General features: G+C 39.3%; 1 protein-coding gene across 1 annotated transcript in view; it reads right to left on the bottom strand.

The window, feature by feature from the left end:
* The window catches only part of MPHOSPH8 (M-phase phosphoprotein 8), a 40,241-nt gene extending 17,176 nt beyond the window's left edge, over nt 1-23,065 (bottom strand). Inside the window, exons 1-4 of the mRNA XM_033104537.1 lie at nt 22,728-23,065; nt 12,710-12,865; nt 1,865-2,722; nt 684-783 (exon numbers count right to left, since the gene is read on the bottom strand). Coding sequence (XP_032960428.1) covers nt 684-783; nt 1,865-2,722; nt 12,710-12,865; nt 22,728-22,967 — 1,354 coding nt within the window. The 5' untranslated portion in view covers nt 22,968-23,065. The remainder of the gene's footprint in view (nt 1-683; nt 784-1,864; nt 2,723-12,709; nt 12,866-22,727) is intronic.
* Between the last annotated feature and the right edge of the window lie 862 nt (nt 23,066-23,927).

Raw genomic sequence — 23,927 nt, 5'->3', positions numbered from 1 at the left:
ATCCATGGAAACAACAATTGCTCCTTCCTGCTCCCATTTCCCTGCTACTTATCTCTTAAGTCCCGGCCGAGGCAGAGAGCTGAAATGTACTTCTCTTACTACCTCAGTTACAACTTTTGGGAGAAAACCCAAGGGAACTATCTATGCCTTAGAATCACCACTTCCATAAGAACTTTTGGGTCTTATTCAAACACTGTAATGGGGGATGTTTTATAAAGTACTGTTGCATGTGTTATGCATTCTCAATTATGGTCTATATTAACGTGACCCAAAATGTACAGTCAATATTATGTTTATATAAATGGCACAGAGCTAAATACAATAAATGCTAAACAGCAGTTTGTCTCATTTAGCATCCACGATAAAAGGGACATTTACATTTTTTCTGCCATAGCTAATGTCCTGTCATTGTAACTCTAATACACTCCATCATCATACTCAAAAGGAGAAAAAAAAACAAGGTGAACAGAGGGAAAAAATTAATGTTAGAAACAAAACTGTTATATAATAAACTAAGGTAATGGGTTAAACAAAAGTAGCATAAGTTTCTAAATTGCCCAGTGGATGAAATTTTCCAGTTCTATGACACTTAGGTTAGAAAAGAGAGACTGTCTCACAGTAGATTAAATTCTTTAGATAGAAGATGGCAGTGAGAAATGGTAAATGTTAGTATTCACACTCACTCTTTAATCCCTTTGGCTCTTTGCGGCCTTTTTCTTCCTTGTCCAAATCATGCCCTTTCTGGTATTTTTCTTTGGGTTCATTTTTTTTGGTCTCTTTCTCCTGAAAGAGATATATGTAAGACCCAAAAGAGGAACAAGTAAGAGCTGCCATGTATCTGAAACCTGGAAAACATGGGCCCCTGGCCTGGGCGATGCGTGTGCACCGTGGCGCCCGGCCGGCCGCTGCGGAGCAACTCTTCTCATCAACCGCTTCCTCAACCGTAACGTACAAACCACCAAATTCAAAACCCAACACCAGTTTCTTCAACTCTCTTTTAAGAATTTATTAAAAATAAAGAAAATTCCCCCCCAAAATTTTACCCTACAGTCCTACTAACCAAACATGACTATTTTTCATTTCTGCACATTTTGACTTCTAATCTTTATAATTTTGCATAATTTTGTTTAAAATTCATTTTTCTTTATTCATATTGCGTATTTTTACATGACTTTTCATATGTACTGGTTTTCTTCACCATAAAATTTTGTAAACTCTTATTTTTGCTGCACTGACCTCATAATTCATATTTCAATGGATAAATAGTTCCCAAGTTGGTACATTTCCTTAACCATTTCCCTCATGCCCAGACTGGTATTAATTTTAGTGATAACACTATCATAAATATTTTTGTATACATAGCTCTTTCTCCCTTTAAAATGATTTCCTTAAGATAAATCTACAAAACTGGGACTAACAGATGAAAAAAACTTACCGTTTTTCTAGCCCTTGATAAATACTGCATATAGGAATACTTTCATAATGTGGAAAATATTTCCATTTTGAAAAACCATATAAAATACTTTTTATAAGGGGGTAAACTCTATTAAATATATTTTTGTAAGCATTAAAAGACTTACAGTGTTAGTGTATTCTACATATTATTATTTAAGTAAAAAGTGGTATATTTTTAAGACAACAGAGGCAAATGCCGCAGGATGTGAGCGGCTAATAAAAGCAGCTGGTGAAGTGCTAAGCTTTACTACACAATGCTGTCTGTGGTCATGGTGCGAAGGAATTCCCTGACGACGGAAAAACTATTCTGATAGCTTCGCCATTTCCTAATTGTTTGTGAAACTTCTTGACACTCAAAAGAGTGGTAGCTGGACTGGAATATTCTGTAAGATTGTAACACAGCACTCACTTCCTCAGTCAAGTCAGTGGTCTGGATGCCTCTCTCTTCCCAGGCCGACCTTGAGTTCCTCTGGGTCTGGGCGGGTGCAGGCATCAGCTTATCTAACTCTGGGGTACTTTTGCCTTTGTCCTGATTCTTTTGCTTTCTACATGTGTTTTTCTTCTCTAAACAAAGGTTCTTGTTTTCTAGCTTTTTCCTGTCCTTGAGTTCCTCAGCCTTTCTGGACTTCTTTCTGTTTCTCTTTCCTCTGACATCCGCACCCTCATCGGCACTCCCTGTGCTGGTGTCATCCAGCTGTTTATCTAAAACAGTATCGTCAGCTACGTCTTGTCCTGCTTTATCTTTTGCACATTTAATCGTTTGTCTCTCTTCTCTGTTGTCACCTTGTAGATCGTCACTGTCCCCCTCTTGAAAAGGGGACTCATTAAGTACACTTGATTCAGATTCCAACTGAGATTCAACACATTTCTCTTTTTTTGTTTTTCTGTTTTCTTTGGAATCTTCTCTTATTTTAGTCTTTAAATCTCTTATTTCACCCTTTTTAACTTTCTTTAATTCCTTAGTTTCTTTTATATCATCTTTTTTGGGCTTTTTGGATTCCTTTAGCTCTTCTTTAGCTTCTGAAACCCTTTTCTTTGTCTTTAAATCAAACACTGAACTCTCAGAGGAGGCGCTGTCCAGGTCCGGGGCAGACTTCTCTTTCAGTTTCCCAGCCTTGGCCTTCTTCTTCTTCAGATCATCCGGGCTCTTCTCTTCTCTCTGCCTCAGTTTCTTCTTTTTCTTCTTTGGAGAAGTATCTTCTTTTGTCTCACTTTGCTGATCGCTGTCAGAGTTTGCCTCAAATATGTCATTATTTAAGGACAGTCTCTATAAAAAAAAAGATTGAAATACTCATTAACATAGTAATTTAAAAGGTTCTGAAAAGTGGTACTAATGAAATCTGGTAGAAACGTGTTTTTTCCCAAGCAGTTTGTCAACTCCTTAAAATTACGTACCTAAACGGAGGAGAGCGTTACTTGTATCTCATCTAGCAACTAGGTCTTGGTAGTGCTGACTAGCTCACCGTGCAAAAGCAGAAAACGCACAGAGGGACAGGGACTGGTGCTGCTGACGGCCCCCAGCTAAAGTGGAGTGAACAGAACAGCCATATGTATGGTGGCTGCGTTGTACATGATTTGAACCTCAGAATTTCCAAAATCACCAAAGAAGTAATTTGTACACTTTCTTGGTTGCCAAAAAAGTAGTTACATTCAAACACAAAGGTTGTTTTAAGACTTTGGGTACTTAAACTTGCGGATACAGTTCACTGTTTCTATGGAATGAGCGAAGACGGCACCCAAACCACACTCATGTGGTAAATACAGCTGACCCGAGCAATGCCAGGGATGGGGCGCCCACCCTGCAGTAGGAAATCCGGGTATAACTGACTTCCCGAAATTGAATGGTGTGCCTTGGTACCCACAGGGGACACAGGCTCTGCGGATGCTCAAGTCCCGTCTACAAAGGGTCAGAACGATGCAGTCGGCCCTCTGCGTCCACGGACCCCAGGGCTGGACTGGGAATGAGGAAGCTGAGAATAAACAGGGCCGACTGCTCATTGAAAAATATCCATGTATAACCTATGCAGGACCTGTGCAGTTCAAACCTGTGTTGTTCAAGGGCCGACTGTACTTCAAATTAGATATGGAGAGAGAGAAGGCAGGGAGAAAACAGACACTAATGAACAAATAAAGGAATCCATTTATCAAATTGATAATACAACCACAAAGAAGAAAAGTAAAATAATCCAAGTAACTTTAACACTAAACACCCTCAGTGAATCAACTGTAAGTACAAAAATCCTGCAAATAAATTTGAAATTTTACAGTAGAATGGGTGTGGCCAATCTGAAACGAACTTCTAATCACTATAGGATTGAGTAAAACACAGACAATGCTGATGGGAAGCAGTGTCCCCATGACATCATAAATTCGTATGAAGACAAATCCAAACCCAGCAAGGCCCCGGCCCCATTTAGTGGCTGTCAGAGCTGTCATTACAACAGGATGGCAGGGTCACCTGTACGCTCTAATCCTTCTAATTCTTCCTCAGTCATCTGGGAAGAGCTTTACTGCTGGCTCCTTAGCAAATAACTCTTTAAAAGACTTTTTCTTTGATCATTAGACTATTCCAATGACCTATAGTTAAAACCTGTAGATTTAAAATATAAAATGGGTTGATTTCAACTATGTTATAAATGAAGCAGTTTGAAATGATCACTTAGCCATATTTTAAATGAATCGGTAGATTCGTTGTACCTTGGTGACCCAGCCCTGGAATCCTTGGCCAGATTCAGTGAAGTCAGGACATAAAGATTAGCTGCCACCTGATGACAGTTACTGTCTGACCTCAGACAACAAGTATCAGATAGAAAGGAATCCAGTGTTAACTTTCAAAATAACTATAAAATAACCACCACAAAGATTTAAAATCGCATACAACAAGTCTGAGCACTTATAGTACACTAGCAACCTGTCGTCTTACTCCGCTTAAGTCCCACAGGTAAAATGAACAGTATTTATTATCCAAATCAGGACAACTCTAAAAGTGAAATGGCTCTATTAAGGATTATACCAAGTCAACAGGCATAAACGGGCTGACCAGGCGAATCTGTCCCTCTATTCACGTGACAGCCTGTCTGTGGGAATGTTCAGCTGTCTAGTATACGAAGTGTGAGGACCGAGTGACTTACGCCACACGTCAGAAAGGTACAGCACAGGCAGCCCCGTCATCTGCATCCAGGTAACCACCTTGGGAAACCATGAGTGTTTCAATAGTACAACCACTGCTCAAAACACTTCCGGATGTGCACTCCTACACTCTTAGAGCCTGTACCCACCTTTTTTAAAGAACTATTTTGAGTAAAACAAGGTGTCACTAGAAATTATTTTCTTGCATGACATCATAAATTCTTATGAAGACAAAGCCAAAAGAAAAAATTTAAAATCATGTTGGGCCATGGCTAAATGTTTACTTCACAAAATGTATACTCCCAAAAATAATGCTTATTTAGATGTGCAAATTCTATCTCACACTCTTAACAAACAGAACCATTTCAAAAAGCTCTCCCCCCGACCCTCAAAAGGTATCCTCAAATTTTAAAATAAAGGCAAAACTAATCTCTTTACTTAATAGGTACACAGGTGATTGTTTCATAATTAAGTAAAACAAATTTGTTTGCTGGTTAGTATACTGATAAAATATTTTAAGAAAAGCAGAAGGCAAAATCCTCAGTATATGGTACAACCCTTAAAAAATCATGTATATAGAACGTGCAAAGCACCTCAAGAGCAAAAAAGCTGGATCTTACTGATCTTTCTGTAACTATTACAATTTAAAGGTCCTAGTCTTTAAAATGCTATGCCTAAAAAAGGGAAAAAATACCCCCAAACCCAGAAAGGTAAAAATTGCAAAATGTTGCTGTAAGAGTAGAGGCCCACCTGTGTCATATAACATCCGCCATCACAGCGCAAGGCAGGCCAGTGCCTGCCTTACTTACATTTTCAGTCCATCAAAAATGAAAGACTGGGCCATATCACATACATGAATATTAAAAAACACCTCAATTTTTTTTCTTTTTTTTTAGATTGAAACACTTGATGGTCAGCAAAAAGATAAAAAACAAGTATCCAAATGCTAAAAGATAAAAGGTAGTTTAATTTAACAACTATTATTTCTGCATCATGTCTATTTTCTGGTAAATAGCATTAGCAACAATTTTTTTTGTTTTTTTTAGGAACCATTTCTAACTTCCTGTGATGCTTACTAAGTCCTAAGCAAGCAGTGCTCCCAGAATTAAGTAGAAGACATGAAAAAGCAAATATTCTTATGGATGCTACTGTGATAAAACTTTTCCATAAGACAAAAATTTTGGTTATTTGGAAATACAACAATTTTCACAGGCAGCACATCTGCTCGAACGAACACAGATGAAGGGATGAACAAAGTAATTTTCTCATACTGACTATATTTCTGTTTACCACCAAAGAATCACAAAAGCTTATAAATGGCAAAACTATTTTTGCTAAAGGGGAAGCAGCTCAGCGAGCAGCTGTATTTTTGCCATATTCCTGTCCACTGACACCACCTTAATGATTACGCCAATGGGTCAGAGGAATATAAATACTGGAATACTTTAGAAACAAGAGAATACCTGACAAAGCTGACCTGATACAGGAAATAGAGATTTCAGTCTTATTATAAAGATTCAAAATGTTATTAGAGCCTGGAGGTTTAAATTATTTACGAAATAGTAAGAGTAGCTTAAAAAAGACAATTTAAAGTAGAGAAGTACCTTTCTAAAATAAGGACAAGAATTTTTAAGCTTAAGAATATTTTAGGTATTTCCAGTCACGATGTCACAGCAGGTAAACACTGTGTTTACCTTCTCTCACAACCACATCAAAATTACAACTAAACTACAAAACAACCATCATTGAGAATTGCCTAAAATCTTACTGAACCAAACCTCTACAACCAAAGACATACAGAAGAAGCCACCTGAGACTGTTAGGAAGGGAAGAGATGTGGTACGGGCTGGTCCCACACCCACGTGTGAGCATAGCACGTGTGACCATTAAAAATCAGGCTGCAGAGATCCTTCTGGAGGAGCGAGGGGGTCTGAGCCCCACCCCAGCCCAAAGTTCCAGTGCTGATGAGACAAGTCCCCACAATGAAAACCAGTGGAGGTTGTGACTGACGCAGAGGGCGGGTGGAGTCCCAGACGCTCCTCTGAAAGGGCCCATGTATGGACTTACCTACCAACGGAATCCCTGGCTCTGAACTCAAGTGCTGGGGCAGCAGCTCGAAAGGCACCAGGGACATATGGTGGGGAACTGAGTTGTGTGGGTTAGGAAGAGGCTAGAGAGGCAGCTTTCTTCTGGACGGAGGAGCTGGCAAAAGCCATTGTTTCTTTGTTAAGCCCTCCCCCTTCCTGGTGTGCAGATGCAGGCACCCAGGCACATTATCTGAGTCTCCATCAAGCTGGCTAAAGCCCTTTGCTCACCATGCGCTCTGGTGATTCCAGACCCCACCCCACCCAACTTTCAGGCACACCCAAGACACTTCCAGTGGCTTTTTCATACAAACCGCCTGCCTGGGCTCATGATACAGACTTTCCTAGGGTCTCTCAAAGGTTTGCAGAACCCAAACAAGCAGCATCTGGCTTGAGCGTGTCCTGTAGCTCTAACTGAGCACTCCTAAGCCCGGCACTAACAGGAGCCTGCCTTGGTTCACAGCGTAGCCACTCAAGGCAATTCCAAGCACAGCACAGGCAGCGGCCATCTGCAGATTGCTTTGTGGCTCCTGCTGGGTGGCCCAGGTGGGGCACGGGCTGTGGCTGAAAATGACCTGCAGTGGGTCTCTTCCCAGGTGGCCCAGGGACTGGCACGCCCAGTGGCCAGCTTCAAAACAAGCTGGAGCATCGCCCAGCAGCCTCCAAATAAGAGACACCCATGGGATGCACTGGGCAGGCACCCGAATCCTGCTGAGGCAGATTCTGCTCCATAGCGTCAGCCTGTGCACCACAACTCCTCCACTGTAGTCACAGCCAGTCCTCACAACCAATGAGCCTGAGGGTCAATCCTTCCCACTGAAGTACAAATAGCAACCAAGGCTCAACTACAATAGGATGGCACACACAACCCACACAAGGGACACACCTGGAGTGAGTGGCTCAAGTAACCAAGGAGGCTGCATCACTGAATCCCACAGCACACCTGCTACATAAGACTGCTCTACTAAGACCAGGAGACATAGCATCCCTACCTAATACATAGAAACAAACATAGAAAGGCAGCCAAAATGGGGAGACAGAGAAACATGTCCCAAATAAAAGAACAAAACAAAGCTCCAGAAAAAGAACTAAACAAAATGGAGGCAAGCAATCTACTAGACGCAGAGTTCCAAACACTGGTTATGAGGATGCTCAATGATCTCAGGAAGAACTTCAACAAAGAGATAGGAAACATAAAAATGGAGATAGAAAACATTAAAAAAAAAAACAGTCAGAAATAAAAACTATAATAATAGACACAAAGAATATATTATAGGGAATCAACAGCAGATTAGATAAAGCAGAGGATTGAATCAACAACTTAGAAGATAGTAGAAAACACCCAATCAGAACAGAAAAAGGAAAAAAAGAATCTAAAAAAAAAGAAATGAGGATAATTTAAGGGGACTCTGGGACAACATAAAGTATACCAACACATCATAGGGGTACCAGAAGGAGAAGAGAGCAAGGAATTGAAAACCTGGCGAAGCTATGAAATACATACAAGCCCAGGAAACACAGAGAGTCCCAAACAAGATGAACCCAAAGAGGCCCACACCAGGACACATCATAATTAAAAATGCCAAAGGTTAAAGAAAAAGAGGGAATCTTAAAAGCAGCAAGAGAAAAGCAGTTAGTTATCTACAAGGGAGATCCCATAAGACTGTTGTCAATTGATCTCTCAACAGAAACTCTGCAGGCCAGAAGGGATTGGCATGAAATATTCAAAGTGATGAAAAACAACGATCTACAACCAAGATTACTGTATCCAGCAAAGCTCTCATTTAGAATTAAAGGATAAAAAGTTTCCCAGACAAGAAAAAGCTAAAGGAGTTCATCACCACCAAACCAGTATTACAAGGAATCTTAAAGGGACTTCTTTAAGGCAAAAAACAAAAATATGATTAATAAAATGGCAATAACTATATACCTAACAACAATTACTTTCAATGGAAATGGATTAAATGCTCCAATTACAAGATAGGGGGGGTGAAATGGATAAGAAAACAAGTCCCTTACATATGCTGCCTACAAGAGACCCACTTCAGAGCAAAAGACACACACCGACTGAAAGTAAAGGGATGGAGAAAGATATTTCATGAAAATGGAAACAAACAAAAAGGTGGGGTAGCGACACTTATACCAGACAGAAAAGACTTTAAAAGAAAGACTATAAAAAGAGACAAAGAAGGACTAAGTAATCCCACTTCTGGGTAATTATCCCAATAAACCCAAAATGTTACTTCAAGGGATGTGCTCATCCATATGTTCATTGTTTACAATGGCCAAGATGTGGAGGCAGCCTGGGTGCCCATCAATGGATGAATGAAGAAGAGGTGGTACATACATGCAATGGAATATTATTACTCAGATATCAAAAAAGGAGGAAATCTTACCATCTGCGACAACATGGATGGACCTGGAGGGTACTGTGCTGAGTATAGTAATTCAGACAGCGAAAGACAAATCTCCTATGATTTCACTTATAAATGGAATCTAAAGAACAAAATAAACAAACAAAATAGAAACAAACTCATAGATACGGAGAACATTTTGATGGTTGCCAGATTGGAGGGGGTTTGGGGATAGGTGAAAAGGGGAAGGGATTAAGAAGGACAAATTGGTTGTTACACAGTAGTCATGGGGATGGAGAGTATAGGTTAAGAAATACAGTCAATAATATTGGAATAACTATGTATGGTGTTAGATGGGTACTAGATCTTTTGGGGTGATAGATGGGAGGGAGGTTGGGGGCAGGATCAAAAAAAGTGAAGGGATTAAGAAATATAAATTGGTAGTTAAAAAGTAGTCATGGGGATGTAAAGGATAGGGAATATAATCAGTAATATGGTAATAACTATGTATAGAGTCAGGGGGATCATTTCCTAAATTATATAAATGTCTAACCACTATGCTGTACACCTGAAACTAATATAAAATACTGTATGTCAATTCTAATTGCAAAATTAAAAAGGGGAGGAAGATAAAGAAGAATAAGAGTTTCAAAATTCCAGACATAAACAAATAAGTCATGGGGATGTAATATGCAGCCCAGAAATAGGCATTAATACTGTGATAACGTGGTACAGTGTCAGATGGTTGCAGAACTTATCATGGTGATCACTTTTTTAGCATAAGGAATATCCAATAATATGGTAATAACTCTGTATAGTGCCAGGTGGGTAGTATTGAATAACTATGATGTACACTTGAAACTAATGTAATATTTATGTTAGCTATATTTTAATAGAAATCTTAAAGAGAAAGAGAGTATAATTTTAAATCGAGAGAGAGAATTGCAAGCTGGGTTTAATCAGAAGCTTGGTAAAGTGAAATAAAGGGACAAAAAAGCCAGAGTTCTCTAAGACAAGACTTCTTGGGAAAAGTTTCAGTAAATGCATCTCAATTAATAAGGCAGGAAACTGAGAAACTGAGAAATAGACTTTAGTAAGACCTCCATCACAAAGTCCAAGTTTTGAGAATAACATGAACCAATCACTTAGTAAAACGTGCATTTGTGCTCGTGTGAGTGTATTTAGGGAAAGAAATAAGGAAGGGGAAGTAGGCACCCATTCAAGAAAAGTGAAGTATAATTATAATTTAAAAAAAAAACTAAGGGAAAAAAAGTCTCTACCTTAATCTGAACTCATTTTATAAAGGGTTTCCTTTACAAAAAAAAGCACTGAGCATTTTGTTTAGTAATTTAAAAACTGTATTTTTTAAAGGCCTGCCATGATAACATAATTTTTTAAAACTGGTAATTCTACTCCTTTAAATAGATTGAAAGCTACAGCCCCAATCAAAAGGCAACCTACCAATATCTGATGGACACTTGTCTTATTAGGGAGACCACTTCATGGACAGTATAGATGCCTGACCATTGCGCTGTACATCTGAAGTTGAATAATAAGTATCAACTATAATTTAATATGTACATAGTCACAGGATGTAGAGTACAGCACAGGGAATAGAGTCAGTGGAATTGTAACAGCTATACAAGATGTCAGAGGGGTACATCTTAATATATGTCAATTGCTACACCAGTGTCTGGCACATACATGTCTGGCTCAGTAAATGAAAACGGCCTCTGTTATTGCAATTATTATTATGAACAACACTACACAGAGTAAAAACTGGGTCCTAATATTGTTTTGGTCATTTAGAAGAATACTAAGTACTTTTAAAAGTGTGGTTGAAACTCAAATAGTAGGGAGAGTAGGGATCAATATTCAGTGCTTAAAATAAAGACTTCAATAGTAAGAATTCGTTTCTTGTGAGAAATTTTCACTTTACGAGTGCAAGTAATTTTCACTATATAGTTTTAAGTTCAACAACTTCTGCCACTATTCAAAAAAAACCACACACATTATTTTTAACAAACAAACAAACCTCTAAAGTCAAAAGCAAGAAGTTGAGTAAGAATTGATTCAATTTATAAACAGAGCTATAAATAAAATTTACACTGTAAAGCAAAATAGGAAATTCTTCTAAAATTTATAAATAAAGCCAATTCAGTTATTTGTGGAATAAGAGAATGAAGACTAAAACAATGCACAAATCCATAGAAGAAAACCCTTAAACCAAACTTGTGTGTTACTTTAACATTATCCCTATCTAGCCCACTGTCCAAACTTTTTCCAAATTGCTGATGAAAGAAGTTTAACTTACGTTGAGTTCCTTTGATGTCTTTATCCTTCCTTACCATCACAAAGAGCTACTAATAGCAATAAAGTAGCTAAAAATTGAAGTGGAAACAGAAGAAAAAAAAACAAAAGACCTAGATAATCAGACCTTGAATAATCTGAAATGGATTAAAATTTATAGCTTTGTAAAGTGATCTAAAAAATTTTTAATTTTTATTAGCAGAAAAATCAGAAACATTAATAATGTAGATTAAATATAAAAGTATGCATTATATCTATAGTAGTAATGTGAACAGCACAAAAAGAATATTTCTCAGGGATTTCTGGTCAAGATGGTGGTAGATAAACGCTTGCCTCCACTCAAGAACACATCAAAATTCAACTAGTGTACGGAAAAACTATCATGAGAATCACCTGAAGTCTACCTGAACATAAGTCCTATAACTAAGGACATACAGAGGAAGCCACCTCCAGATTTGTAGAGATACAGAATGGGCTGGTCCCATACCCGCATGTACACACCCACATGTGACCATTAAAAATCAGAACGGGTATCTCGGCTGCAGAGATCCTTCCAGAGGAATCAGGGGTCCCTGCCCCTCCCCAGCACAGGGTTCCAGTTCTGGGGAGAGAAGTCCCCATACTTCTGGTTGTGAAAACCAGCAGAGATGGTGGCTGAGTGAGACAAGAGGGTAGCTGGAGTCCCATGCATTGAATGTCAACTATAATTGAAAAATTAAAAGGGGCGGAATGAAGGAGAGTAAGAGGTTCAAATTTCCAGGTTAAGACAAATAAGTCATGGGGATGTACTGTACAGCATAGGGAATACAGTCAACAATACTGTGATAGCATTGTACGGTGTCAGATGGTTGCTGGACTTATCATGGTGATACCAAGTGTAGTCTCCTTCTGTCACCATATATTTGACCCTATTTACTGGTGTATAGATATATATACTGTTTTCGGTATATAAATGTTGAATAACTATGGTGTACACCTGAAATTAATAACATTGTATGTTAGATATATCTTTCAAAACATCTTAAAAAAAATATTCCTCTGGTATACCAAAATGGGAGGCTCACATCATAAACAAAATAGCAATGTGTCTTCCCCATCCTTCTTCATCTTACCCTTAACTTAAAGGAAATCATTAATTAACATGTCCAAACTATATTTGTTCATCAACTGCAATCACAGGTTGGCTACAGAAAGAAGAATTTAGCAAAACTCAATGAAAGCATTTGGTGAGAACTAATTGGCTATATAGAATTTGAAATAGGAATATTGTATATTTTATTATTATTTGTAAATTCTTTACTGCATTCATTTTTATCACTATAATTTATAATAAATGTAGTATATTAAAGGAAAGAATTTGAGATAAAGACACAATACCTGAATATCTTTCTTAACTGGTTTAGCTTTGTTATCTGCAACCTTCTTCCTAAATTCAAGAAGAACTTCTTTACAGTCTTCAAGGTGAACCTCAGGCTCCCAGGTGTCATCATCTGATGTGTATCCTTTCCATCGAACTTTGTAAAGTACTTTACCCTGTTATATAAATGAAAAACAGGCAAATAAAGGACATTATTGACTTGATCAAATTTCCAAAAATATACAATTGCTGAGAATATAAGAACAAACTTGAAATGGATTAATATCACTATAAAGTATGTCCATCTCCTGAAGTGGCTTAAGAAAAAAAGCCAGATCACATTAAATGCAAAGGCAACAAAAACAAAATTAAACAAGTGGGACTTCGTCAAACTAAAAAGCTCCTGCATAACAAAGGAAACCATCAATACAATGAAAAGACCACCTAGTGAATGGGAGAAAAACATTCTCAAATCATGTATGTGCTAAGGGGCTAATAACCAATATATATAAAGAACTCAATAGCAAAAAACTCAATAGCAAAAACCCCAAACAATCCAATTAAAAAATGGGCTGATCTAAATACACATTTTTGCAAAGAAGACATACAGATGTCCAATAGGCACATGAAAAGATGCTCAACATCAGTAATCACCAAGGAAAATGCAAATCAAACCCACAATGAGATATCACTTCACGCATATCAGAATGGCTATCATCAATAAATCAACAAACAAGTGCTGGCGAGAATGTGGAGAAAAGGGAACCCTTGTGCACTGTTGGTGGGAATATAAAAGGGTGCAGCCACTATGGAAAACAGTGTGGAGGTTCTTCAAAAAATTAAAAATAGAACTATCTTATGACCCACCAATTCCACCTGTGGGTATTTATCTGAAGAAAATGAAAACACTAACTTGAAAAGATATATGGATTCCTATGTTCTTTACAGCATTATTCATGGTGGCCAAGGCGTGGAAACAAGCTAAGTGTGTTTCGATAGATGATGGAATGAAGAAGATGTGGTACATATACCACAATGGAACACTACGCAGTCATAAGAAAAGACGAAATACTGCCATTTATGACAGCATGGATGAATGTTGAGAGTATCATGCTAAGCGAAGTAAGACAGACAGAAAAGGACAAGAACCGTATGACTTCACTCATATGTGGGATATAAAACAGAAAGCAACAAACTCAAAGACACAGACAATAGTATGGTGGTTACCAGAGGGGAACAGGAGTAGGGGGAGGATGAAGAGGGTAAACAGGGTCAAACATATGGTGACAGAAGGAGACTGGGCTTGGGTGATGAGCACACCATATAAATAATGTACAGAAAATGTGTTATAAAACGGTATACCTGAAACTTAATATAATGTTATTAACCAATGTTACTGCGGTAAATTTAATTTTTAAAAAAGTTAAAATCATAAAATTTTCCAAAGAAAACAAAGGTATTAAACTTCAGGACCCTGGATTTGACAGTGGATTCTAGATATAAGACCAAGAGCCATACACTAAAAATAGGCATAAAGACTATCAAAATTATAAACTTTTGTGCAGCAAGGACATTATCAACAAAATGAAAAGGGAACCCAAAGGAGAAAATATTTGCAAATCACATGTAATAAGGAATTAATATCCAGAATACATAAACAACTCCTACAACTTAAAAAAAAAAAAAGGCAAAATAACTTACTTAAAAATGGGTAAAGGACTTGCCTGGACATTTCTCCAAAGACATACAAATGGCCTATAAGTACATGAGAAGATGCTCAACACCATTAGTCCTTAGGGAAATGCAAATCAAAACCATGATACTACCTCACACCAAGGAGACTACCGTCATCTACAAAAACACGGACAGTAACAAGTGTCGGTGAGAACATGGAGACATTAGAACTTCCTTACATTAGTGGTGGGAATGTAAAATGGAGCTGCTGTGGAAAACAGTTTGGCAGTTCCTCAAAAAATTAAACAGAATTACTTCATGACCCAGCAATTTCACTTTTTCCCAAAGAATTGAAAGCAGGGGCTCAAACAGATACCTGTACACTCATGTTTAGTGCAGCACTGTTCACAACAGCCAAAAAGTAGAAACAACCCAAGTGTCCATCAACAGGTGAATGGATAAACAAAATGTGGTATAATCTCACAATGGATATTATTCAGCCTTAAAAGGGAGAAAATTCTGAAACATGCTACAAAATGGATGAACCTTAAAGACATTATGTTAGAAGAAATAAGCCAGTTACAGAAGAACAAATGTTTTATGAGTCGTTATATGAAGTACCTTTAATAGCTAATCATAGAGACAAAGAGCAGAATTATGGCTGCCAGGGGCTGAGGGAAGGAGGAAATGGGGAGTTACTGTTCAATCGGGTCAGTTTCAGTTTGGGAAGATAAAAAAGTTCTGGAGATGGACAGTGGTAATGGCTGCACATCCGTGTGAATGGACTTAACACCATTGAACTATACACTTAAAAATGATTAAAATGGCAAATTTTAAGATACATATATAAAAAACATAAAACTGCAATAATTTTTTTTTTTAGTTACCTGTTGTGCCTTTTGCCCATTTCTTTGCTCATTTGTAAGATTTTTTCTTTTAAATTCTTTATAGCTATTCAATCTTTGTCATATATATTCCAAATTTTTGGTTCTCCAGATTTCTGGTTTATTTTTTTCTGCTCAATACCCAATCTCACTAAGAAGCAAGAACATACTCAGGAGAGTTGTCCATGTGAACTGCAGAGGGCTACTCTAGCTACACTTCACATCTGCTGGTTTCATTCATACAAACACCGACTTGCCACAGTGAGTGCCAGCACTGCTCCCTCCCATTTTACCCTTCAATCATGCCTTCGTTATGCCAACTGTAGAAGAACAAGCATTAGTATCTAGTAGGATCAAAAACAGATATAACGGAAAAAGAGTAGACTTCAACTCTTAACTTTTAAAGATAATCCCAAAAACCCTTATAACTTTAAATTAATAATTAAGAGTCGATATACGGTTTTGAGGTCGGCTACATAACTGGGTTGGGGGACAGTGATTATATCAGCCGAGAATGTATACACATTCTTTTTAGCAAAACGTGTACAAAAAGACACCTAGTATTATATGACTATACAAATTTGTAAGAGCGTCTATGAAGGTGGGGTTAAAACTGAAGATAAACAAAGCACAGTTGTTTTAAGAAGCTGGTATAAATGAGGAGAAAGAAATCTCAGTAGTACACGTTGTGGCCTAAACAAAAGCAGTATGCCTGGTCTTGGTAGAAACATATGAACAGTTACATCGTTATAGTGGGGTGCAGGACTATGCTAATTTATTCAATAACAGGGCATGCAAACAAATGATCTTTATTTGTGGGCCACATTATTTTAATGTGTGCAAAATAATAGTGGTAAATTTGTAGCTTTTAAAAAACACTATTTACTTTCAAGTAGGCCAAAAAAATGTATCGAGTAAAAAGATAAAGCCAGTATTAACAACCGGGGATCTGGGTGAAGATAACATGAAGATTAACAACCGGGGGATCTGGGTGAAGATATAAGGGAGAGTCTAGATAATTCTATTAACTTTTCTCATGATTAAAAAAAGCAGTTAAAACACCAGTAAACTTTACTTCTGTATTTAACAGTTATAAATGTAATGCTAGTTACCAATTAAATTTGATCTAGTCAATGAGAATGAGGGTATTAACAACCATTCTCAAGTATTAAGAGCACATCGCAATTCTAGCTCCAGATTTAATTTACTGGTAATTGTTATCAGTCTCTATTTTGGCAGTTTTGTTTTATTCATTCAACAAATATTGTATCAGCAACCTTTTGAGTCTTAGTGGTATAGCAGTAAAAACAGATAAAATCCCTAAATTGTATGTTGTTTTACAGGAGTCCAGGAGATCTAAATATTGCCCAGGGCTTTACCACATAGTAAGAAATTTCATGATGGACCTGGGATTTATAAACTTATCTTCAAAATTCTGGAAATAGTCTATATTCTTAGTAACCAAGTTTTCTTTTAGTTTAATCAGCGAGCCAAACTAAAAGGCAGCAGATGGTCCTCCTAGATTGTATACACTAATCAGTTAAAAATTTTTGTTAAAAAAGAAAAAATTCAAGGCTGGAGAGTTCAAGTGTGTTATAAACATGAAATGATTTTTGTTGTTTTTTTCCTAAAACAAGTGCAACTGTATTTAAGCATTTTAATGGACTTCACTTACCTCAATAGTAGTAAAAATACTTGCTGTTTTAGTACTGCTTTAAACTCAACAAAAAACACGTCACAAAAAATGAGTTACAAAAATCAGTATTAGGAATATGAAGTAGATAATGGCCTCTTCCAAATCATTCTCAAATCACTTTCCCATATTCCTGCAGCTTCAAGTTCTAAGTAATGGCTGATTTGCTTGCTAGCAGCTGTAATATAGATTCTAAGTAACACAGTCAAGCAAATATTTAATGTAAAACAATATACGTCAGGGCCGGCCCGGTGGCTCAGGTGATTGGAGCTCCGTGCTCCTAATGCCAAAGGCTGCCGGTTCGATTCCCACGTGGGACAGTGGGCTCTTAACCACAACGTTGCTGGTTCAACTCCTCGAGTCCCGCAAGGGATGGTGGGCTCTGGCCCCTGCAACTAAGATTGAACACGGCATCTTGAGCTGAGCTGCCGCTGATCTCCCAGATGGCTCGGTTGGAGCGTGTCCTCTTAACCACAAGGTTGCTGGTTCGACTCCCGCAAGGGATGGTGGGCTGCGCCCCTGCAAGTATGATTGAACATGGCACCTTGAGCTGAGCTGCCGCTGAGCTCCCATATGGCTCAGTTGGTTGGAGCGCGTACTCTCTACCACAAGGTTGCTGGTTCGACTTCCCCAAGGGATGGTGGGCTGTGCCCCCTGCAACTAACAATGGCAACTGGACCTGGAGCTGAGCTGCGCCGTCTACAACTAAGCTTGAAAGGACAACAACTTGACTTGGAAAAAGTCCTGGAAGTACACACTGTTCCCCAATAAAGTCGTGTTCCACCTCCCCAATAAAAAAAAAAATCTTAAAAAAAATTACTACAGTAAAAGACATATTGTCATTAATCCCCCTCAAAATACTCCCCCCTCACTTTGAACACACTTATCCCATCATTTTTGCCACTTTCTGAAGCACTTCTAGAAGTTCTCTGCTGTGAGTGTCTTTAGTTGTGCTGTTGTGTCTGCCTCAATGTCCTGAATCAATTCAAAATGTTTACTTTCATGGTCATTTTGACTTTGAAGAAGATTCATAAGTCACACGGTACCAGAACTGGTGAATAAGATTGATGAGGACACACCATAATGTTCTTATTTGACAGAAATTGCTGTACCAGAAGCCATGTGTGACATGGAGCCTTTCTGTTGTGATCACAAACTAACGGTGAATGCTGCTGCCGAGTGCCATCCAATGGAGAGGCAGGGATCTTCAATATGGGAAGCGACGTATCGAACTTTCGTAACAGTGTGTGACAAGTCTCAACTTGTTTGGTGCAGTCAGTCAGGTGTGAGCTACAGTTGAGTGGTGTTTCAAAGTGTGCCTGCTGTAAATCATCCCCCATCATGTCAATGCTCCATGTCACACATCACTTCTGGTATGGCGATTTCAGTCAAATAAAAACATTACGGTGTGTCCTCATCCACCTTATTCACCGGATCTGGCACCATGCGACTTCTGGCTCTTCGCAAAGTCAAAATGACCATGAGAGCTAAATGTTTTGAATCAATTCAGGACATCGAAGCAACCATGACAGCGAAACTAAAGACACTCACAAAAGAAGACTTCCAGAACTGCTTCAGAAAGTGACAAGAATGATGGAATTAAGTGTGTTCGAAGTGAGGGGGAGTATTTTGAGGGGGGTTAATGGCAATATGATTTTTACTGTAGTACTTTTAAATGTAAACATTCACTATATTTTGTGGTCACACCTTTTATGAGCCCAGGAAGCACAGAAGAGTCCCCAACAAGATGAACCTAAAGAGGCCTACACTAAGACACGTCACAATTAAAATGCTGAAGCTTGAAGTCAAAGAATCTTAAAAGCAGCAAGAGAAAAGTAGTCAGTTACCTACAAAGGAGCTCCCATAAGACTGTCAACTGATTTCTCCACAAAAACTTTGCAGGTCAGAAGAGACTGGCAAGTATTTTTCAAAGTGATAAAAAAGTGAGCAGCTACCAACAAGATTACTATATCCAGCAAATCTATCATTTAGAATCAAAGGATGGATAAAGAACTTCCCAGACAAGAAGAAGCTGAAGGGGTTCACCTCTACCAAACCAGTATTACAAGAAATGTTAAAGGGACTTTTTAAGAAGGAAAAAAAGATAAAAAGTATGAATAAAATGGCAATAACTATATACCGTGTTTCCCTGAAAACAAGACCTACCCGGACAATCAGCTCTAATGCGTCTTTTGGAGCAAAAATTAATATTAAGACCCGATATGATATGATATGATCTAAGACTGGGTCTTATATTATAGTAAAATAAGACCAGATTTTACATTAATTTTTGCTTCAAAAGATACATTAGAGCTGATTGTCTGGCTAGGTCTTATTTTTGTGGAAACACGGTATCTATCAACAATTACTAAGTACTCCTATCAAGACACAGGGTGGCTGAATGGATACAAAAACATGACCCTTGCACATGCTCCCTAACAGAGACTCACTTCAAATTGAAAGACACACACAGACTGAAAGTAAAGGGACGGAAAAAGATATTTCATGAAAATGGGGGAAAAAAAAAAAAGACTGGGGTAGCAACACTTATACCAGACAAAATAGACTTTAAAACAAAGGCTATAACAAAGCAAACAAGAACCCAGTAATCCCACTTATGGGTATTTATCTGAAGAAACCCAAAACGCTACTTCCAAGAGACATGTGTATCCGTATGTTCACTGCAGTATTGTTTACAATGGCCAAGATGTGGAAGCAGCCTGGGTGTCCATCAATGGATGAATGGCTAAAGAAGAAGTGATACATATATACAATGGAATATTACTCAGCCATAAAAGGAATGAAATCTTGCTATTTGCAACAACATGGATGGACACAGAGGGTGTTGTGCTGAGTGGATAAGTCAGACAGAGAAAGAGAAACACCATATGATTTCACTTACATGTGGAATCTAAAGGACGAAATAAACCAAAAAAAACAGAAACAGACTCATAGCTACAGAGAGCATTTTAATGGTTGCCAGATGGGAGGGAATGGGATCAGGGTGAAAAAGGGGAAAGGATTAAGAGATACAAAGTGGTAGTTACAAAATAGTCACTGGGATGTGAAATACAGCATAAGGAATATAGTCAATAATATTGGAATAATTATGGTGTCAAATGAGTACTAGATTTATTGGGGTGATAACTTCATAAATTATATAAATGCCTAATCACTATCTTGTACACCTGAAACCAATGTAATACTGTATGTCAACTGCAATTGAAAAATAAAACTTAAAAAAACCTGAAGATATATGCATCCCTTATGTCTGAACAATTCCACTCTCCGGGGTATATAATCAAGAGAAACGTACATGCACAATGCACCAGGAGACATGTTCAATAAAGTTCACACAAGTGTTACTTACACTAGCCTTTGGGCTACTGTAAACAACTCAAATACCCATCAACAACAGTAAAAAAGATAGACTGTAATATATTCACACAACTGAATACTATACAGCAAAATGAAAATCAAAGAAACTACAGCCCCACACAACATGGATTAAATCTCACAAAGATATTGTTGAGCAATAAAAGCACACACAAAACAAATATTGTGAGGTTCCATTTAAATGAAGGAAAAAATAAGGAAAACTAAAACGTTGAGGAATGCATATTTAGGTGGAAAAATTACAAAGGAAAGAAAGTAATTACCATGTAACAATTCAGGATAGTTACTGTGGGGGACTGGAGGAGGCACTGAGTGGAAGGGGATCCAAAAGGGATTTCTAGGGGCTGCCAGTTAGCTCAGTTGGTTAGAGTGCGATGCTCATAACATCAGGGCTGCCGGTTCGATTCCCGCATGGGCCACTGTGACCTGCGCCCTCCACAACTAGATTGAAACAACTACTTGAGTACTTGACTTGGAGCTGATGGGTCCTGAAAAAACACACTTAAAGTTTTTTTAAAAAGGGGATTTCTAGGGCTTCAGTCTAATATTTCCCAACTTGGGTGGGGTTACACAGGTGTTGGCTTTGTGATAAAGAAAGCATTTATTTATACACTAAATAATCGAATCAAATGGCCACAAATATTAGAAAAAAGTGCCAGTTTTTTACTATGTAAAAATGACTCCATTCCAAAATTGAAGCCCAAACCCCAAGATTCTGTGAGATTCATTTAATTTTTCTGAAAACACAGAAAGTTTACATTTAGCAATAAACTTAAACAAAGAACATGGCCAATATATAAACTTAGCATTAACCACAGTGGCTTAGTCTGTAACAGAATACCACAAACTGGTGGCTTATGAACAATGGAAATGCCACAGACTGGGTGTTTTAAACTCTTAGACTACAGGGAGGCCTAACAAACCATTATCAGGACCCTGTGTTGGTCAAGTAGCTGGCTCACTCAGCAGGATTTCCAAAGTAACTGCCATAGTCCTGTTCATCTTATAAATCACTCATTCACAAGAGCATCTACAAATCCAGGACCATAGCAACTAGAATTTTCACACAACTTATATCACTAAGTCTAATCCTCCTTTACTGTCTTAAACATTTAAGTTTCTTAGTTTTAACCACTTTTGACTAGAATACTAGGCTTTAGGTATACTAACTACAATTCTTTGGGACGAGCAAAACTAGACCTGTATAAACAGGTGAATCCTCTTAATTCTAAAGATACTACCCTCCTAACCAAATATTTTCTAAATACCTTTTATGTGCCAAGCACTGTGTTAAATGAACGTGATACAAAACAGATCGGCTCCACTTCTCACCTCAAGGTGCCCGCAATATATTTGGGGAAAATTATATTTAAAAATGTTCCTATCTTTACTGCACTGCCCTGTAATGGCATTGGGACTTCAATTACTTATTTACTTACTGGACAGGGGAACTTTTCAATGTCAGCAGGTGTGTACACTGCAATTCATCTCTATATACTCAGGACCCAACACAGCACCTCGCTCGCACTTGCTGATTAAAAATGTTTGCTGAATGGACAAAAAAAATTAACACAAGGTAGCACACAATGAATGGGAAATTAACAGACGATAAAAAGAATACATTATAAAGATTTGATCACCATATGGGGTCTTTGGTCATCTCACACCAACAACCTAATATACACTAAGCACTTACTGCATGCTGGGCACTGCATTAAGTACCAGTGAGACAAAGATTAATGCAGTCATAGTCCCTGTATTCAAGGAGCCTCCAATCTAGCAGAAGAGGCCCACACACAAAGAACCACGATGCTTTAAATACTAAAATAGAGGTCCATCAAAAGCGTTAGAAGAGTGCAGAGGGGAACGCACCTCATTCTTGCAGGGATCATGGTCAAAAGAGGCTCTGAGAAAGAAATGGATTGAGGCCTTGAAAAGGGGAACAGTGAGCGCCGTGGCAGTGAGGAGTATCAGGCATCTCTGAATGGCTGTCATCAGAGGAAGCACAGGGAAGACCTTTAAGGGCACCGTACCCTCTGGGGTGAGATGCTGAGGATGAATGGGGATTCCTTCAGGTTTACAATTTTCTTTTTCTTTTTCAATTGTAGTTGATGCCTGACGATTTCACACCAGAAATTGGTCACGGCTTCGGAAAACACTGAAACGACGGCATGGACGTGGACTCTGAAGAACAGACTAATTTCAATGTCACCCCTTTCCAGCAGAGCACTGGCCCCAACCAGGTATGTCAACACCGAGCACCGCATAAACCCTTCACCCATCCTCACACATTGCACCCCAAACCGCTTCTGGTGACACAACCCTTTCCCGCGTCCTGAGACGCGTCCCCGCCGCCGCCGCCTCGGGCCCGCGCCCAGCCCGCTCACGCACCCCCTCGGTCTTCATGTCCAGGATCTTCTCCACCTCGAACACATCTTCCCCGTCCTCTTCGCTGTCCCCCATGGCCTCCGCTCCTTTAGTGGCTCCGTCATTCTCTTCGCCCACTGCTCCAGCTCCCTCGCTTTCGCCTTCAGGAGGCTCACTGGGGCTGTGGGCGCCAGAAACGGGAGCCGCTGCCACGCTCGCCCCCTCAGTAACGGCTACCACCGCCGCAGCCGCCGCCGCCGCCATAGCAGGAGTCTGCAAACCGCACAGCAAAAGCGCCTGCGACGCACGCCAGGCGCTCCTCGCGCTCCACGATCGGCCCTTATCCGCTAAGGCAGCGTGACGCCACCGCGAGGGAATCCGCCAATGACGGGCACGGGGCCCCGGAGCGACACTCATACCGACCAATCACGTCGAGGTAGGCACGCCAGAGCCCTGCGGGACCCACGGGAAGTGGGTGGGCGGGCCGAGGGGCGCCCGGGCCAAAGGGCGGGCGGCCGCGGCGAGCGAGGAGCCGGGTGGGGACGCTAGGGGGGCAAAGGGGCCGGGGGATGAGGAGGGTGGGGCTTGTCACGGCGTGCCGGGGTTCAGAGGGCGCGAGCTGACGGGGGTGGGGTCAGGCGGTCCTGAGGGTAGCGCCGGCGCGGGAGGGGACTGGCCCAATGTGGGGCCTCTTCTGCGGTGGACTTGCGGGCGATTCGCGCCGGAGGCGTTCTAAGAAAAGTGCCAGCAGGCTGCCTAGATGCAGAGTGTCGGAACAGAGCGCTCAGCAATCCTTGAATTCAATTGTGATGCATTTAACGCGTGCGAACGATCTAAACAACTCTTACTGCTATTACACTTTAGCGAATACTGTTTAAAGATAAGGCCCTTTTTTAATTATCAAGCTAAAATACATTGATTTTCCAAGTTCTAGTTTTTTTTTTCATTGAAAATATCAGAGGACGTGTTAAAAGTGTTTTCTCCAGGTACGAATGATTGACAAAGATAGTCACCCAGAGTTGCGTAAATATTTTTCTCATTTTGAATTGTAAATAAAGTCTTTCTGGCAGCTAACATTTTATTTTTGTTTCTTTGAACGGTAGACCTAATTTACAAGATTAACTTTTAAAAATTAACTCTCTAAGGTTAACTAAAGAATAGTCTATAACCGGACAGATCCCTTTGGAGAGGATCACCAGATCTTTGAGTTGGCTCATTGATTTG

The sequence above is a fragment of the Rhinolophus ferrumequinum genome, chromosome 4, assembly GCF_004115265.2.
Source record: "Rhinolophus ferrumequinum isolate MPI-CBG mRhiFer1 chromosome 4, mRhiFer1_v1.p, whole genome shotgun sequence".
In the NCBI taxonomy this organism is placed as follows: Eukaryota; Metazoa; Chordata; class Mammalia; order Chiroptera; family Rhinolophidae; genus Rhinolophus; species Rhinolophus ferrumequinum.
Note: the sequence above shows the minus strand (reverse complement) of the source record. Positions and strands in the feature narration are given on the sequence as shown.